This window comes from Drosophila elegans, unplaced genomic scaffold, assembly GCF_018152505.1.
Source record: "Drosophila elegans isolate 14027-0461.03 unplaced genomic scaffold, ASM1815250v1 contig_149, whole genome shotgun sequence".
Classification (NCBI taxonomy): Eukaryota; Metazoa; Arthropoda; class Insecta; order Diptera; family Drosophilidae; genus Drosophila; species Drosophila elegans.
This window is the reverse complement of record NW_024545513.1, coordinates 24,339,244-24,358,223: the sequence shown is the minus strand read 5'-3', so window position 1 is coordinate 24,358,223 and position 18,980 is coordinate 24,339,244. Positions and strand designations below refer to the sequence as shown.

The window sequence follows — 18,980 nt, the reverse complement described above, 5'->3', positions numbered from 1 at the left end:
TTAGAAGTTGTAAGGAAAGTTTTTATTATGACGTCAATGCATATTTAACAAGAAAGGAAGCAAACTTCGGCAAGCCGAAGTTTATATACCCTTGCAGCTATTTCAAAAACTAAATACTCTTTAAAACGTTTAAATTATGATTTACTTGCGTGTATGTTTAAAAACATTGAAGCTATGATGATTTGCAGCTTAATTATTCGATAGTTCCTATGGCAGCTATATGCTTTAGTCGTCCGATTTGATGAAATTTAAAACGTAATTCTAAAATATTTATCCATTACTATATCTCGAAGAACTAAAAAAAAAAATAAAAAACAGAAAAGTTCTAATTTTTTTTCATTTAGTTTTCCGATTGTTCCTATGGGGGCTATATGATATAGTCGTCCGACTTTGATGAAATTTAAACCGTAAATCGGAAATATGTAACCATTACTAAATGTCGAAGAACTAAACAAAAAATTGAAAAACAGCAAAGTTATAATTTTTTTCATTTATTTTTCCGATTGTTCCTATGGGAGCTATATGCTATAGTCGTCCGATTTGATGAAATTTAAACCGTAAATCGGAAATATGTAACCATTACTAAATGTCGAAGAACTAAACAAAAAATTGAAAAACAGCAAAGTTTTAATTTTTTTTCATTTATTTTTCCGATTGTTCCTATGGGAGCTATATGCTATAGTCGTCCGATCCGGCTCGTTCCGACTTATATACTACCTGCAATAGAAAGACAACTTTTGGGAAAGTTTCATGCAGATAGCTTTAAAACTGAGAGACTAGTTTGCATATAAACGGACGGACAGACGGACGGACAGACGGACAGACGGACAGACAGACGGACATGGCTAGATCGACTCGCCTAGTGATGCTGATCAAGAATATATATACTTTATAGGGTCGGAGATGTCTCCTTCACTGCGTTGCAAACTTCTGACTGAAATTATAATACCCTCTGCAAGGGTATAAAAATCGGAGATCATATATTTGAGAGAGCGAACAAACTGTAAGTGGGGATGCTACTCGTTCTTAGCTTGCAGTGTTTACCCTGCAGTTCGGCAGAGGGCGCCACCTCTGGGAGCGGATTTATATCGAGAATGGTGAGCTGAGTAACGGGTTTCGCGAAGGAAGCTTGCAACGTTCGGCAGATGGCACCACCCAAAACCGATTGTTTTCTGAGGGCATACATATTTTGATTTTGAAATTGTTTAGTTGAGTAAGGGGTATCTAATAGTCGGGGCACGCGGCTATAGCGTTTCCTCTTCTTTTGATAAGAGGGGTTTTTCGGGGTAGATTTCGCATAAAAATGAGCTGAGCTCTTCGGAGCTTCGCATTCGCGATCGTTGTTTAGTTGAGTAGATCGCTTTGAAGCAATCGGTAAGCTTGGTTTTGAAAGGCTCGCAGCCTCTATATTTAACGTTGTGAATGCGTTCGGCGTTATCAGTATACTGTTCTAAGAATTCGAACGCCATATATACAGCTGAAGTTATAATAATAGTAGTGGAACAATGTAAAGTGCTCAAAAACTCTTTAGGGCGTAGGCAAACGTTTTAATTTAATGTTAAGTTACCAACGAACAAAATAAGGATTAAAATCTATTTATATTGTGTTGTAATAGATTTTAAAGAAAAATTAAGAATTGAGTAAATCTCTAAAATGTACTTTTTAAAATACTCTAGTGAATAATTTTCAACAAATTTAAGAAAATAAACAAAAATCTTCGTTCATCTGCATTTTGTGTTGGAACAAAAATATTTGTAATTTTTGAACTTTTTTGTAATTTTAAAAATAAAAACATTTAATTTTTATCAATATTTTTAAAAACATTCAAACTAAATTGAAAAACCTTTTCAAAACTAGAAGCTACTGCTATTTCCATGAGCTGAAAAACTACTATTTTCCTGACCGCAGCTGCATGTACATATGTATTAAGCGTGTTGTTTGTTTTTATGGTTTTCGGAATTGTTTTTCGAAACTCTTGTAATTAAGCTTTATTTTAATTCCAGAATTTGTATAACTATACCTCGTAAGCGATAAGAGGCAACATACATATATGGGCTTGAGGACGTGCGTGAGGTTGTGCTGGACAGCTGTGCCGACGATACTGTTTATTCTTATCCAATGTGGCCGGGCGGAGGAGGAGGTGGTCTTGCCCTGCGAGATGACCGCTTCGAGCTCCAACCAAACGTTGTGGCGGGAAGGCGGCGACGTGGACCTGTTCTGCGGGTGTAGCAACGCTGAAAAGGATTTGAGTTTAAAGGAGCATTTGACAATGAAGTTCGACGGCCTCGAGGTGGACATATCGGAGGTGGACAACAGTGGAACTACCTTTAAGGGGAAACCTGGACTTTTAACCCAGAACGCGCAAGTAATGTTCGAGTGTTATTTTGATACGTACTTAATTGGTGGATTTAACGTCAAAGTGTTCGCCAAGTTGAATGTGGCGGACTTTGAGTGCCGATACCGATACCATGGAAGAGATGAGATAAGATGCACCTTCACCCGATCGGACGGCGCTAACTTCTGGGCCTTAACCCACTATGAGCTTATGGCGGACAACACTCCATTTGCCTGCAGTGTAAACAAGAATGACGCCACGCAAATTCAGTGCACTGTGGATATCAACCGGAACGACGTAATATCCGATAGTATGATTTTCAGACTCACCATGCTCGACACCCTGGGCATCCAGACACAGGAGTTCAATCGGACCGAGGACGAGATGACGGAGCTGGAGTGGTCAGCGGATCGTTACATCAATAATACTTGCGTTTCGTGGAACCATTTACACGTGCAAGGCTCCACGGAAACACTTGAATGGGATGTGCAGCTGCAGTGCGTCAAATATCCTCACCTGGTGAAGAATCTAACTAGGTACACAGAGCGCATGCCAAAGGACATGACGGATAGGATTTGCTTCGAAAATCTGGAAGGCAATCAGAAATTCACGGTGCGCTTAAGGCGTCGCCTCAATGTGACCGGTGCACCCTGGTCGGAACAGCACCCCGAGTTCGAAATCGAAACGGATGCCACTCGACCAGCCCGCCCTCCAAAATTCCTGCCCCTGGGCTACCATTACAACCAGGACAATCACGAGCTAAGGGTTTACTGGGAGCCGCTCGAGGAACTGGAATTCAACGCTCCGGAACTGGACTACGAAGTCACCACCAACACAGGGTAAGCTGAGGCTAAAAATCATTGATGAAATTGCCTTTTTAAGCCCATATGCTTTCCAACAAAGGTTCAGAAGTCGGTTTTGAAAAGCCCTTTTGTTCCTAAAACTTCTCAAGTACCGATCGAACAGATCCTTTTAAGGACCAGATTAATTTACTTTAACCTCCTACTCTCATCAGGTATTACTGAAAATGTAAGAGAATATGGTTTTAAATTACATATATTTAGCTACTTTTTATTTAAACTCTGCCCCTACATAGGTAGCTATGGAAGGTACACTTCCAACCAAAGATCAACATATTGTATTAAAAAAACCTTTTTTTACAGATCAGTACAGATTAATTTGATGGCCAGGTTTAGATTTATCAACCTCCTACACTCATCAAGTGTTAATTAAAATCTACTATTAGGATATATAGGGACTTTTTATTAAAATATACCATACCGCTTCCACATACTTTCCTGGCTATAGGAAAAAATACATTATTATCTAATTGTTTTTCACAATAAAATATAAATTTAAAGGTATCTGTTACCGTTTTTTCTTGTGTAGTCATAACTATTAAGATATAAAAGTTTTTTTAAAAGTATGTATGAAAATTATAATAAAGTTTTTTGCTTATCCTCTCCATTGTTCCAACAGCAAATTGGGCAACAGTACCGACAGAACTTCCGCGGTATTCAAGGAATGGGACTACGAAAACCCGGCCACAGTGTTTGTGGCGAGCAGGAACATAAAGGGCATTTCGGTGAACAGGAGCCGACTGGAGGTGCCCGAACTGTCCGATGCCATGGACCGAAGGTGCCAGCACTTGGCCCATGACGACAACACCCAAATCCTCAGCTGGACAAAGCCCGTGGAGGAGAAAAATCTCGAAGGCTACTTTGTCTACTGGTGCAACAAAACCACATGCCAGGCGGACTCAACCACAGAGCTGAAGTACGATTTATCCGACATGAGTCCGAATCGAATGGCCGTGGCGGCCAATTATGGTGCTGACAAGAGTGGCGGCATGAAGTGGTTGCACGAGGACCAAGTGGGGGTCACCGGCAGGATCCGGTATGTGGAGGGCATCCTTGCCCTGCTGGTGCTCGGTGTCTTCTTCCTCGGCGTTCGGAAGCTTCGGAATATGGCGAAGATCGATGTCAAAGTGCCCCCGGGAGTGCTGATGCCTAGGGCGCCCTTTGACCCTGACCAGTCTCCGCTCATACAACCCTATCAGGGAATTCCGCATCCGAGAATGCTCTATTCAGACCTCAAGAAGACGGAACCCCCCGACGATTACCCCGATGTGCAGATTGAAGTGGAGTTCGAGGTGGAGGTGGAGGAGGGGGAGGAGTCACAGGAACCAGAGCCAATGGCACTGCCCTGCGGATATGTGTCCAATGGATATGTGACCATGAACACAGCAAATCCCATATTGAGCGATGGATACATTAAGCCACCGCCTCCGCGATGACATTTAGTCTTGTGGCGTTACAGTACTTACGCATCGCTATCAATCAATCAATCATATTCACGCAATCATCCAGAGTTCCGCTGAAAACGTTTCTTAACTATTTTCTTTATCACATCCTGGTATTATAATTTATTTGAGGCGTGAAACCCACCAACAACCCTGTAAAGCTTATGTATTTATATTCCTGATCACCCATTACATATCAAGTGACTATGTATGTATATAACACAACAGCTAGAGAATTGAAATCGGATATGTATAAAAATTGTTTTTTCTAATTTAGTTATTATAAGTTGTTTTTTTTTTTTTGATAAACATTAAGCTTATCTTATAACCGGTTGGTTTAGATGTTTCTAGCAAAATATGAAATGTTTAAGAATAAGTCGCAAGGGAACTGATTCCAAGTGCAATATAATTTATAAACGAGATGTGAGCGAGTTCCAGTTAAATGCTATTTCATATATTTAACAAAAAAATTCTTGTACAAACCGAAGAGAAGATTACAAATAACCAAAGAATACATATAGATATGTAAGGACAGAGAGGATGTGTGTGCAGTGTGTGCTGTGTGTGCTGTGTGTGCAGTGTGTGCAGTGATGAACCCAACCCGGATTGGGGCGTTTAGAGATTGGAGGAGGGGGCCGGCTTGCCGCCGTGCCACTTATAGGAGCCGGAGTACTTGAAGTTGTTCTCCTCGCACTTGCGGTCCGCCTGCTTGGGGCCCCGCGATCCGTACTGGTAGGTGATGGGCTGGACGCGCTCCCGCTCGATCTTGTGCAGAATGGGCGTGAAGATGCGCCACGCCTCGCGCAACTCGTCGGAGCGGACGAAGTCCATCTGTATCTGTATCTGTTCCCCTATCCGCATCTGCATCCGCATCTGCATCCCCTTCCAACGCCATGTCATCGGATCACCCCGGATCACAGGGAACCCGTTTGTAATTTATATTGTATTCTTTGCGATGCGTGTGAGCAGAAAGTATTTGTAACGCTGTAGTATTTTTTTATATTTTTCGTACTGTACACCAATTTAACCATCCACGCGTCAAGCAGATCGAGCTTATAATTAATATTTTAATAACCTATGTAAACCATACATACGCACATAAAGATAATTTTAAATAAGTTTTCAAATGCATTCGTTGAGTTGGCTTGCGGGCTTTTTGTAACCGTTACTCGTTGAATTCAAATGACGTTAATTATACCCGTTACTAGTAAAGTAAAAGGGTATATCGTTATTGTTGAAAAGTACGTAACAGAGAGAAGGTAGCGTGTATACATTCCTGATCAGGCTGAATAGCCTAGTCGATGCAGTTTTGTCCGATCTAATGAACGTCAAGATTTCAGAGACTACAAAATCTAGAGTTTTCGGATTAATTTCAAAATTAAATTAATTAAAGAATTCTGCCAGTTACGGGTGGTATATGTTTGTTTAGTCAACATCTATCGAAATGCCAAACAATTTCTAAATCTATCCAATCTTTTAGAAGTTGTAAGGAAAGTTTTTATTATGACGTCAATGCATATTTAAAAATCGGAGTTCATATATTTGAGGGAGCGAACAAACTGTAAGTGGGGATGCTACTCGTTCTTAGCTTGCAGTGGTAACCCTGCAGTTCGGCAGAGGGCGCCACCTCTGGGAGCTGAGTAACGGGTTTCGCAAAGGAAGCTTGAAACGTTCGGCTGATGGCGCCACCCAAAACCGATTGTTTTCTGAGGCCATACATATATTGTGTAACGAGTACGTGGCTAGGGTGTTGTTGCATGACGGTAAGGACGCACGCGCGACGGTCCAGCTGCTCCTTGTCGGCTATTTGGGGTGTGATCTTGTCCTTCGTCACGAGCCAGTAAATTCTAAAATTTTATCGAATTTTCGCGTGCAGCGACAAGTGGTATGGGGTAGGAAAATCATGTGAATCCGCGCCAGCACGAAGAGGGATTGTTATTTTTTTATTCATGGAATTCCTAAAGTTCCTCGGGTGTTCTAACGGAACCACATTTGCCCTCCCTGCCTTGGCCGTTCTTTACCGAAAACTCCCCATCACATTATCGAACGGCCCCTTTTACTGACTCGGGTTCTACCGGGGACTCATCCTAGTCGAAGGCAAACAAAAATATAACTTAGCCAATCATTATAAAGTGTATTTAAAACCTAATTAAAATTCTTAAAATTAGAGAACATATTGAAAAGATATTAAATGAGAACATAAATACATGCAATACAATTGAATTATTAAATTAATCTTCGCAGCAAGATAGCAATACGAATTTAAAACCAAAAAAAATATTACTCGAGAGCGAGAATGCGGAAATGGCAGAAAATTGCAGCGAAATCAAATTGAGTGGTTTGTTTTACTTATTTCGAAATTCATCTCACTCAAAAATTTGTGAGACAAGAGAGATGGTAAATCCGCTCCCTTTTTTTTTTTTTCTTCTCTATGGATTATTCGAACTGCTAGGTTTTGTACGGTGGGACGCAAAATAACTCACTTGATATACATATATATTTTATAAAGACATATTAATAAAACGTGATATCTGACTCACCAATATTCCGGAGATCCACCGACGAAAGCGCTTCCGTGCGTGCACCTTAGGCTGAAAATTCAAATTTCTTTATATACATATGTATGTACACGGCAAGCCCACTGCGCAAAACAACAGTAAATTTTTTTCTCTTCTTTTCCGTTGCAGTTCTTCCCTTCTTTTTTTACACATTGGCTTGTTTGTCCACCGAAAAAAAATTAAAATAAATAATGCTCAAAGCAATTCGTGCTTCTAGCTATTCATTATTAAAGCCTTTCTGGCCTTCTAACTATCACTGCACTTTCCTTTTCTTTTCCTTTTTTTTTTACTCTTTCACTCTCACTGGCTTATTTCACATAACCTAGACAACAAAAAAAAAGGAAAAAAACTTATAAAATAGCTTATAAACTATCCACTTTCAGCAAACTCCGACCGATCTTTGGCTTTCTGAACTGCCTTACATTCCGTGCAGCGACTTGACAATTATTCCGTATTGTTACTCGCCAAATTAAATTGAATTTTTGTCCGACCGTGGACCGAAGCGTCTAACCTAGATCAGCGCGCCGAAAAACTGCCTGCCAAGCTGAGCTTCGCTAAGTTACGCTCGCAGGCGGGAGATAACGAAGATGATGAAGAGGGAATATAAATATTATATATATTTAATTTGGGCAGGTGTTACAACTCGAGGTCTTTTTGACTCTTTTGCCCTCTCTTTATCCTAACTCCGCTCCCAGCGACTTAGGCGGATTAAATAATTACATATCTCAGGGGACTCTTAGGCCTTTGAGACCCCTTATGCGACGATAATTTCCCTCCCGTCGGATGACTTCGCTCTTCTTTTGGGTGTCTTGATGAATTGTTCCCTCTACAGCAACAGCCGGATCCAATATCGGATACTAAGCGCCAAACCTAAATCAAAAACCACTTTTGGGTCTGCAATCTTCACAACCATTTCTTTTTCTTACCCTTAAACAGGATTTAGCGCTATATCTAATCCGGAAATTTTACCCGTCACTTTACACAAAGCCACTATAGAGATATAATTTTCAAGCAAACTCTCACCAACTGATTAAGTACGAGACTTACAATTAAATTAAACCGCACTCGATGGCTGCCGAAAAGGGAAAGAAAGCCAGCAGCTCGTGGCTCTGGGTGGGAAGCTAAATTAGCCCCCCCAAAGAATAACTCTCCGTTTTCCGGGATCATGACAATTGACTCTGTTGCCTCTTCGTCTCCGAAAATTCTTACCCCAATCGCGGCACCCAACTGACCACTAGATGGCGACACTTTCGGTTTTTGCCTCATAGATGGCACTGCCCATCAATTTACCTGCCACAAGCGTTACAATTGATTTTTAAATTGTTTAGTTGAGTAAGGGGTATCTAATAGTCGGGGCACGCGGCTATAGCGTTTCCTCTTCTTTTGATAAGAGGGGTTTTCGGGGTAGATTTCGCATAAAAATGAGCTGAGCTCTTCGGAGCTTCGCATTCGCGATCGTTGTTTAGTTGAGTAGATCGCTTTGAAGCAATCGGTAAGCTTGGTTTTGAAAGGCTCGCAGCCTCTATATTTAACGTTGTGAATGCGTTCGGCGTTATCAGTGTACTGTTCTGAGAATTCGAAAGCCATATATACAGCTGAAGTTATAATAATAGTAGTGGAACAATGTTAAGTGCTCAAAAACTCTTTAGGGCGTAGGAAAACGTTTTAATTTAATTTTAAGTTACCAACGAACAAAATAAGGATTAAAAACTTTTTATATTGTGTTGTGTTAGATTTTGAAGAAAAATTAAGAATTGAGTAAAAATACTCAATACAAAATACTCTACTAAATAATTTTCAACAAATTTAAGAAAATAAACAAAAATCCTCGTTTATTTGCATTTTGTGTTGGAATACAAATATTTGTAATTTCGAACTTATTTGAAAAGCTTTTCCAAAACTAGAAGTTATTGCTATTTCCATGAGCTGAAAAACTACTATTTTCATGACCGCAGCTGCATGTACATACATATGTATAAAGCGTGTGGTTTGTTTTTATGGTTTTCGGAATTGTTTTTGGAAACTCTTGTAATAAATCTTAATTTTAATTCCAGAATTTGTATAACTATACCTCGTAAGCGATAAGAGGCAACATACATATATGGGCTTGAGGACGTGCGTGAGGTTGTGCTGGACAGTTGTGCCGACGATACTGTTTATGCTTATCCAATGTGGCCGGGCGGAGGAGGATGTGGTCTTGCCCTGCGAGATGACCGCTTCGAGCTCCAATCAAACGTTGTGGCGGGAAGGCGGCGACGTGGACCTGTTCTGCGAGTGTAGCAACGCTAGAAAGGGTTTGAGTTTAAAGGAGCATTTGACAATGAGTTTCGACGGGCACGAGGTGGACATATCGGAGGTGGACAACAGTGGAACTACCTTTAAGGGGAAACCTGGACTTTTCACCCAGAACGCGCAAGTAATGTTCGAGTGTTATTTTGATACGTTCTTACTTGATGGATTTTACGTCAAAGTGTTCGCCAAGTTGAATGTGACGGACTTTGAGTGCCGATACCGATACCATGGGAAAGTTAAGATAAGTTGCACCTTCACCCGATCGGACGGCGCTAACTTCTGGGCCTTAACCCACTATGAGCTTATGGCGGACAACACTCCATTTGCCTGCAGTGTAAACAAGAATGACGCCACGAAAATTCAGTGCACTGTGGATATCAACGGGAACGACGTAATACCCGATAGTATGATTTTCAGACTCACCATGCTCGACACCCTGGGCAACCAGACAGAGGAGTTCAATCGGACCAAGGACGAGATGACGGAGCTGGAGTGACCAGCGGATCGTTACATCAATAATACTTGCGTTACGTGGAACAATATACAGTGACGAACTTAATTATTGGCACAGTTGACATGTATGGCTTAAACATAGCTCTTCTCCACTAAAAACTAAGATAATTAACCGAAACAAATTTTATTCACATATATTGATAAATTTACAACAAGACCAACTTTACTTCATTCGTCTATCACTTTTCTAGTAATTATAAAAATTAAAATTATAAAAAACACCTGATTTTCTTTGAACAAAATTATTGGCACACTTAACCAAAAATGATAAATATAAACATAAAGAATCGTTTAAAAATAAAAATTAATATTTTGTGTCTAAGCCCTTATGCTTAATGACTGCCTCCAAGCGCCTGGGAATCGAAGAAACAAAGTTTTGGGTAGTTTCTGAACCAATATTGTGCCACTCCTCCACCAGTGCCACCTTCAGCTTTTCCTTTATGGATATAGCTCGGTTTTTTACCCGTCAATGTAATTCTTCCCACAAATGTTCGATAGGACTTAGGATCTGGAGATTGGAGCGGATGCCGCAAAGTATGTTTTACATAACGTGCGAGCCACATACGGACATCATAAGCCGTAAGCTTTGGGTCATTGTCGTGTTGAAAAGTGAATGTGGCTGGTAAGTTCAACTTTTCGGCACTTTTTTTAGATTTCTGTTAAGGATATCTAAATAATACTTTTTATACCCTTGCAAAGGGTGTTATAATTTCAGTCAGAAGCTTGCAACGCAGTGAAGGAGACATTTCCGACCCTATAAAGTTGTGACGTTAAGGAGCGCACAGAATAAACATAATATATAAGAATAAACAAATAATAAACATAAGCAGTAGTTATAGATTAAGATAGTAGTAAAATGCAAGAAGCAAGAAGTTAAGTAGGCAAGAAGCCGAAATAAATATAAGTTAAAACGGGAATATTCAAATTTAAATATCCGGGCGGACACGCCAAACAAAAGAAACGGTCACACTGACCAACGGCCACCACAAGCCACACGCGTTATGGCACTGGCTATAGGATTAGGAAACTACAGTAACACTAATTGTGACTGGCAAGGGCCGGGAGGGATATAAAAAGGGCGCAGGTGGCCCATACAGATTCACTCTGTGGCCGACGGCGAGCGGAGAAGGTAAGGTTTACGCATTGGTGTGAGCAAACTTCTCTGGGAGTTAACTGCGGAGTCTTTTTCGGGATAGGGTCTAGTACCCCGTCCGCCCAATACATTGTAGTTAGCTTTTTCCCCCCTTCCCCTTCTTCCCAACCTCCAAAAGACCGGCCGTCATCAGTGATATCCGACCTTTGGAATTCCTTCTCCACCCCCCTTAAGACCGGCCGTCATCAGTGATATCCGACCTTTGGGATCCCACACCCCAAGACCGACCCCTCGTGGTTGCGACACGTCTCATACCCTGGTAGACCCAAGCGGCCTCCACCCTCTGCTCGAAACTGGTAGACCCAAGCGGCCTCCAAACTGTCTCATCCTCATAGACATAAGCATAGCCAAGAGGGACGACGTGACCTTTTCTTTCTCACCCACAGGACGCCCGCTGCCACCGCCGTCGGCCGCGACGACGACGCCGAACGACGACGCAGAAGTCCCCGGCATCCTACGAGCGGACGAGCCCCCTGCAGCACGAACTCTATCTATCTTATGTACACGATAATTCTTAATAAACGCATACCGATTCGATTTCACTGAACCCCGCTTACGTGTCATACTCTGGGAACCGGGTCGAACTCTTCCAGCAACCACTCCTGACATAAATAAATGTTGGAACGAACACCTGGACACCGTTGAGCTACCTCAGCAAAGCAGGATCGTTACATGGCGCCCGAACAGGTTAAAGTGGTTGCAAAGAGAAAGACACCGGTACAGAGTTATGTCGACGTGGGTGTACCTAGCAACAAAGGCGGATCTGATCGAGTACGCAAGGGAGTTCGGATTAGACGCAACAGGAAAAGTGGAGGAGCTAAGACTATCTGTCTATCAGCATTCGCAAGGAACCCAAACCACACGGAGACGATCCGGCGAAGACTGAGAGAGCTGGCAGAGAAGCACAAGAAGGAAAAAGGAGCAACGGATCAGAGCAGCACACCAGCGGAGGAACTCAACACAATAGCGAACCAGATCGGCCTACTGGTGAAACAAATCAACACCCCACCAGGGCAGGAATCAGAAACTTCAGACTTGCCGGACAGGAAGGAACAAAAGGTAGAAGTGGAAATCCTAAACCGAGTAAGGAGTTGGGGGATGCGCTACCAAGGAACAACCAATCCCTTGGAATTCCTCAGCAAGATGGAGGAATGGGTCAAAGGCTACGGCATACACAAAGATGCCCTGATCCAGACGATGTCATTCATCCTAGAAGGAGTAGCAGTGGACTGGTGGAACACCACACCAAGCCAGATAAGGACATGGGAGGACCTCAGGGAGGAACTGTTAGAATACATTTTGCCACCAAGATATCAGGAACAGTTGGAAACACAAATAACGCAACTACGGCAGCGAGAAACAGAGCTAACAAGGGAATACGCAATGAACCTGAGGAAATTGATGAGATTCACAGAGTATTTAGAAGAGACAAAGTTGGACCGGATATACAGAAACTGCAGAAGCAAAATAAAGCTCTACACGAGACGGTCGGGATTTAAAACAGAATTCCTGAGGTTGGCAGAAGAGGTGGAAGAAATAGAAACAATGGAAGGAACCAACAGACCAATAACAACAGGAAACCAGAACTTGACGTCGGAAATCTGCATGAGATGCGGAGGAACAGGGCACGCCGCAAGAACCTGCACAAACCCCCCAAGACTGTTTTGCTGGGTATGCGGCAGAAATGGAACAAGAACAACGGACTGTTGCAGAGCTGGAGCGGAAAACGCCAGAGGCCTGAGCAGATAACGCTGGCGGCTCAGGACCAAAAACAAACACCAGCTACATGGGAACAATTAAGTTGTGACGGATTTCAAGTATTGGCCACAGTAAAAATCGGACCAGTAAAAGCAAAAGGAACAGTGGACACAGGAGCTTCACGGAGTGTGATCAGCAAGAGAAGATACAACGAATTGAGAAAATATGGAAAATGGAGGAAGGGAAGGACAGAAATAACATTGGCGAACGGATCAAAGCAAAGATCGTATGGAGATTTTACAACCAACATACAGTTCGCAGGAGAAGAATTCGAGTTGGACTTTCTCATCTTAAATCAGGTGACAGGAGGAATGTTATTAGGAATGGACTTTCTGGCCAAAACTCGCACAAGAATCCAATGCGGCAACCTGGAGTTAGATATCACCGAGGCAGTGGCCGACAGGAATGTTCAGGAGCAACAGGTAGAACGGGCAAGGACACCGTCGCCAGACCGGGACATCCTGGAGCTGCACCCGAAGGACACGGAGGCGCAAGCGGCGGAGGCACAGGCAGAGGGAGCGGCAGCAGGCCATGAGACGGAGGCACGCCCAGACTCACAAGCACCACAAGCGGAGTTATTCACGAACGAGATGGGGTGGATCTTACCAAGGGATGCAACGATGTCCGCCAGGGCGGTCGACGAGATTAAAGAAAGATGGAACAGAAGGAGAAAGGGAAAGCAGCAGAGCATATTGGTAAAAGACGAGCGAAAGACGTGGAAGGTTATTTTTGGAAGGGGAACCCGAATTACTATAAAACACTTCGTGCCTACTCAAAAGCGGGGGAGGTGTGACGCTCAGGAGCGCACAGAATAAACATAATATATAAGATTAACAAATAATAAACATAAGCAGTAGTTATAGATTAAGATATTAGTAAAATTCAAGAAGCAAGAAGTTAAGTAGGCAAGAAGCCGAAATAAATATAAGTTATAACGGAAATATTCAAATTTAAATATCCGGGCGAACGCGCCAAACAAAAGAAACGGTCACACTGACCAACGGCCACCACAAGCCACACGCGTTATGGCACTGGGTATAGGATTAGGAAACTACAGTAACACTAATTGTGACTGGCAAGGGCCGGGAGGGATATAAAAAGGGCGCCAGTGGCCCATACAGATTCACTCTGCGGCCGACGGCGAGCGGAGAAGGTAAGGCTTACGCATTGGTGTGAGTAACTGCGGAGTCTTTTTCGGGATAGGGTCTAGTACCCCTTCCGCCCAATACATTGTAGTTAGCTTTTTCCCCCCCTTCCCCTTCTTCTCACCCTCCAAAAGACCGGCCGTCATCAGCGATATCCGACCTTTGGGATCCCACACCCCAAGACCGACCCCTCGTGGTTGCGACACGTCTCATACCCTGGTAGACCCAAGCGGCCTCCACCCTCTTCTCGGAACTGGTAGACCCAAGCGGCCTCCACCCTCTGCTCGAAACTGGTAGACCCAAGCGGCCTCCAAACTGTCTCATCCTCATAGACATAAGCATAGCCAAGAGGGACGACGTGACCTTTTCTTTCTCACCCACAGGACGCCCGCTGCCACCGCCGTCGGCCGCGACGACGACGCCGAACGACGACGCAGAAGTCCCCGGCATCCTACGAACGGACGAGCCCCCTGCAGCACGAACTCTATCTATCTTATGTACACGATAATTCTTAATAAACGCATACCGATTCGATTTCACTGAACCCCGCTTACGTGTCATACTCTGGGAACCGGGTCGAACTCTTCCAGCAACCACTCCTGACATAAATAAATGTTGGAACGAACACCTGGACACCGTTGAGCTACCTCAGCAAAGCAGGATCGTTACAAAGTATAATATTCTTGATCAGCATCACTAGGAGAGTCGATCTAGCCATGTCCGTCTGTCCGTCCGTCTATCCGTTTGTTTCTACGCAAACTAGTCTCTCAGTTTTAAAGCTATATACGCAAGTAAATCATAATTTTATTGTTTTCAAATATGTTTAATTTTTTCAATAGCTGCAAGGGTATATGTACGTCGGCTTGACCAAGTATGGGAGCTATATGCTATAGTCGTCCGATTTTGATAAAATTTAAGCCGTAATTCAGAAATATTATCCATTACTATATCTCGAAGAACAAAAAAAAAATATTAAAAAACAGCATAGTTATAATTTTTTTTATTTATTTTTCCGATTGTTCCTATGGGGGCTATATGCTATAGTCCTTCGATCCGGCTTGTTCCGACTTATATACAAGTATTACCTGCAAAAGAAAGACAACTTTTGGAAAAGTTTCATGAATATAGCTTTAAAAATGTGAGACTAGTTTGCGTAGAAACGGACGGACAGACAGTTTTTTCTTGTGCAGCTATAATTATTAAGATATTAAAGTTTTTTTACAAGTATGTATGAAAATTATAATAACGTTTTTTGCTTATCCTCTCCATTGTTCCAACAGCAAATTGGGCAACAGTACCGACAGAACTTCCGCGGTATTCAAGGAATGGGACTACGAAAACCCGGCCACAGTGTTTGTGGCGAGCAGGAACATAAAGGGCATTTCGGTGAACAGGAGCCGACTGGAGGTGCCCGAACTGTCCGATGCCATGGACCGAAGGTGCCAGCACTTGGCCCATGACGACAACACCCAAATCCTCAGCTGGACAAAGCCCGTGGAGGAGAAAAATCTCGAAGGCTACTTTGTCTACTGGTGCAACAAAACCACATGCCAGGCGGACTCAACCACAGAGCTGAAGTACGATTTATCCGACATGAGTCCGAATCGAATGGCCGTGGCGGCCAATTATGGTGCTGACAAGAGTGGCGGCATGAAGTGGTTGCACGAGGACCAAGTGGGGGTCACCGGCAGGATCCGGTATGTGGAGGGCATCCTTGCCCTGCTGGTGCTCGGTGTCTTCTTCCTCGGCGTCCGGAAGCTTCGGAATATGGCGAAGATCGATGTTAAAGTGCCCCCGGGAGTGCTGATGCCTAGGGCGCCCTTCGACCCTGACCAGTCTCCGCTCATACAACCCTATCAGGGAATTCCGCATCCGAGAATGCTCTATTCAGACCTCAAGAAGACGGAACCCCCCGACGATTACCCCGATGTGCAGATTGAAGTGGAGTTCGAGGTGGAGGTGGAGGAGGGGGAGGAGTCACAGGAACCAGAGCCAATGGCACTGCCCTGCGGATATGTGTCCAATGGATATGTGACCATGAACACAGCAAATCCCATATTGAGCGATGGATACATTAAGCCACCGCCTCCGCGATGACATTTAGTCTTGTGGCGTTACAGTACTTACGCATCGCTATCAATCAATCAATCATATTCACGCAATCATCCAGAGTTCCGCTGAAAACGTTTCTTAACTATTTTCTTTATCACATCCTGGTATTATAATTTATTTGAGGCGTGAAACCCACCAACAACCCTGTAAAGCTTATGTATTTATATTCCTGATCACCCATTACATATCAAGTGACTATGTATGTATATAACACAACAGCTAGAGAATTGAAATCGGATATGTATAAAAATTGTTTTTTCTAATTTAGATATTATAAGTATTTTTTTTTAAACCGGTTGGTTTAGTTGTTTCTAGCAAAATAAGAAATGTTTAAGAATAAGTCGCAAGGGAACTGATTCCAAGTGCACTATAATTTATAAACAAGATGTGAGCGAGTTCCAGTTAAATGCTATTTCATATATTTAACAAAAAAATTCTTGTACAAACCGAAGAGAAGATTACAAATAACCAAAGAATACATATAGATATGTAAGGACAGAGAGGATGTGTGTGCTGTGTGTGCAGTGTGTGCTGTGTGTGCAGTGTGTGCTGTGTGTTTTTTTTTTTTTTTTTTTTTTATCAGTTGGTTTTATTGTCAGAATATGGTATTTACAAAGATTAGGGAAGAAGTAATAAAGATAAAGTAGGGTAAATAGATATAGCTGTGAGTTGGTTTATTCCGCATCTGCATCTGCATCCGCATCTGCATCCCCTTCCAACGCCATGTCATCGGATCACCCCGGCTCACAGGGAACCCGGACAAAAGGAACCTAGAAACTAGCAACTTGAACCTGGAACCTGGAACCTGCAACTTGGGCAGCTGTTTAATAGTAATTAGTGGAAACTCCTTATCCTCGGACAAATGCAGTTTCTTCGTTTGTAATTTATATTGTATTCTTTGCGATGCGTGTGAGCAGAAAGTATTTGTAACGCTGTAGTATTTTTTTATATTTTTCGTACTGTACACCAACTTAACCATCCACGCGTCAAGCAGATCGAGCTTATAATTAATATTTTAATAACCTATGTAAACCATACATACGCACATAAAGATAATTTTAAATAAGTTTTCAAATGCATTCGTTGAGTTGGCTTGCGGGCTTTTTGTAACCGTTACTCGTTGAATTCAAATGACGTTAATTATACCCGTTACTTGTAAAGTAAAAGGGTATATCGTTATTGTTGAAAAGTACGTAACAGAGAGAAGGTAGCGTGTATACATTCCTGATCAGGCTGAAAAGCCTAGTCGATGCAGTTTTGTCCGATCTAATGAACGTCGAGATTTCAGAGACTACAAAATCCAGAGTTTTCGGATTAATTTCAAAATTAAATTAATTAAAGAATTCTGCCAGTTACGGGTGGTATATGTTTGTTTAGTCAACATCTATCGAAATGCCAAAGTTTTTAAAAATGACGTCAATGCATATTTAAAAATCGGAGTTCATATATTTGAGAGAGCGAACAAACTGTAAGTGGGGATGCTACTCGTTCTTAGCTTGCAGTGTTAACCCTGCAGTTCGGCAGAGGGCGCCACCTCTGGGAGCTGAGTAACGGGTTTCGCAAAGGAAGCTTGAAACGTTCGGCAGATGGCGCCACCCAAAACCGATTGTTTTCTGAGGCCATACATATATTGTGTAACGAGTACGTGGCTAGGGTGTTGTTGCATGACGGTAAGGACGCACGCGCGACGGTCCAGCTGCTCCTTGTCGGCTATTTGGGGTGTGATCTTGTCCTTCGTCACGAGCCAGTAAATTCTAAAATTTTATCGAATTTTCGCGTGCAGCGACAAGTGGTATGGGGTAGGAAAATCATGTGAATCCGCGCCAGCACGAAGAGGGATAGTTATTTTTTTATTCATGGAATTCCTAAAGTTCCTCGGGTGTTCTAACGGAACCACATTTGCCCTCCCTGCCTTGGCCGTTCTTTACCGAAAACTCCCCATCACATTATCAAACGGCCCCTTCTACTGACTCGGGTTCTACCGGGGACTCATCCTAGTCGAAGGCAAACAAAAATAGCCAACTAGCCAATCATTATAAAGTATATTTAAAACCTAATTAAAATTCTTAAAATTAGAGAACATATTGAAAAGATATTAAATGAGAACAAAAATACATGCAATACAATTGAATTATTAAATTAATCTCCGCAGCAAGATAGCAATACGAATTTAAAACCAAAAAAATATTACTCGTGAGCGAGAATTCAGAAATGGCAGAAAATTGCAGCGAAATCAAATTGAGTGGTTTGTTTTACTTATTTCGAAATTCATCTCACTCAAAAATTTGAGAGACAAGAGAGATGGTAAATCCGATCCCTTTTTTTTTTTTCTTCTCTATGGATTATTCGAACTGCTAGGTTTTGTACGGTGGGACGCAAAATAACTCACTTGATATATATATTTTATAAAGACATATTAATAAAACGTGATATCTGACTCACCAACATTCCGGAGATCCACCGACGAAAGCGCTTCCGTGGGTTCACCTTAGACTGAAAATTCAAATTTCTTTATATATGTACACTGCAAGCCCACTGCGCAAAACAACAGTACATTTTTTTCTCTTCTTTTCCGTTGCAGTTCTTCCCTTCTTTTTTTACACATTGGCTTGTTTGTCCACCGAAAAAAATTAAAATAAATAATGCTCAAAGCAATTCGTGCTTCTAGCTATTCATTATTAAAGCCTTTCTGGCCTTCTAACTATCACTGCACTTTCCTTTTCTTTTCCTTTTTTTTTTTTACTCTTTCACTCTCACTGGCTTATTTCACATAACCTAGACAACAAAAAAAAAGGAAAAAAACTTATAAAAT

The 18,980-nt window shown here is 42.2% G+C and overlaps 3 protein-coding genes across 6 annotated transcripts; all 3 read left to right on the top strand.

Moving 5' to 3' along the window:
* Window positions 1-1,317: 1,317 nt before the first annotated feature.
* LOC108148139 (cytokine receptor-like) lies at window positions 1,318-4,913 on the top strand. Of its 2 annotated transcripts, none has more exons than XM_017274993.2 (3): window positions 1,318-1,374; window positions 2,004-3,174; window positions 3,815-4,913. In XM_017274993.2, exons 2-3 carry the CDS (start codon window positions 2,051-2,053, stop codon window positions 4,629-4,631), a joined length of 1,941 nt encoding a protein of 646 aa, XP_017130482.1. In that variant the 5' UTR covers window positions 1,318-1,374; window positions 2,004-2,050; the 3' UTR covers window positions 4,632-4,913. The 2 variants fall into 2 exon arrangements, with proteins under 2 accessions (XP_017130482.1, XP_041566481.1); XM_041710547.1 differs by lacking the exon at window positions 1,318-1,374 and having other exon boundaries at window positions 2,423-2,575; window positions 2,659-3,174.
* Window positions 4,914-8,232: 3,319 nt separating this feature from the next.
* Window positions 8,233-14,600, top strand: LOC108148130 (activity-regulated cytoskeleton-associated protein-like). Of its 3 annotated transcripts, XM_041710732.1 has the most exons (5): window positions 8,233-8,687; window positions 9,250-9,611; window positions 9,667-11,129; window positions 11,540-14,064; window positions 14,440-14,600. In XM_041710732.1, exon 4 carries the CDS (start codon window positions 11,826-11,828, stop codon window positions 12,900-12,902), a length of 1,077 nt encoding a protein of 358 aa, XP_041566666.1. In that variant the 5' UTR covers window positions 8,233-8,687; window positions 9,250-9,611; window positions 9,667-11,129; window positions 11,540-11,825; the 3' UTR covers window positions 12,903-14,064; window positions 14,440-14,600. The 3 variants fall into 3 exon arrangements, with proteins under 3 accessions (XP_041566666.1, XP_041566664.1, XP_041566665.1); XM_041710730.1 differs by having other exon boundaries at window positions 8,631-8,687; window positions 9,250-11,129; XM_041710731.1 differs by having other exon boundaries at window positions 8,631-8,687; window positions 9,250-11,129; window positions 11,540-14,083.
* Window positions 13,235-16,153, top strand: LOC108134574. Its single transcript, XM_041709397.1, has 2 exons — window positions 13,235-13,506; window positions 15,337-16,153. Exons 1-2 carry the CDS (start codon window positions 13,235-13,237, stop codon window positions 16,151-16,153), a joined length of 1,089 nt encoding a protein of 362 aa, XP_041565331.1.
* Window positions 16,154-18,980: the final 2,827 nt, after the last annotated feature.

Excerpts from the sequence above, each read along its gene's own strand:
- LOC108148139 (XM_017274993.2), top strand. The coding sequence starts at position 2,051 with ATGGGCTTGAGGACGTGCGTGAGGTTGTGCTGGACAGCTGTGCCGACG. Across the intron at positions 3,175-3,814 it reads GAAGTCACCACCAACACAGG|CAAATTGGGCAACAGTACCG; the intron begins GTAAGCTGAGGC and ends TTGTTCCAACAG.
- LOC108148130 (XM_041710732.1), top strand. The coding sequence starts at position 11,826 with ATGGCGCCCGAACAGGTTAAAGTGGTTGCAAAGAGAAAGACACCGGTA.
- LOC108134574 (XM_041709397.1), top strand. The coding sequence starts at position 13,235 with ATGGACTTTCTGGCCAAAACTCGCACAAGAATCCAATGCGGCAACCTG. Across the intron at positions 13,507-15,336 it reads TTATTCACGAACGAGATGGG|CAAATTGGGCAACAGTACCG; the intron begins GTGGATCTTACC and ends TTGTTCCAACAG.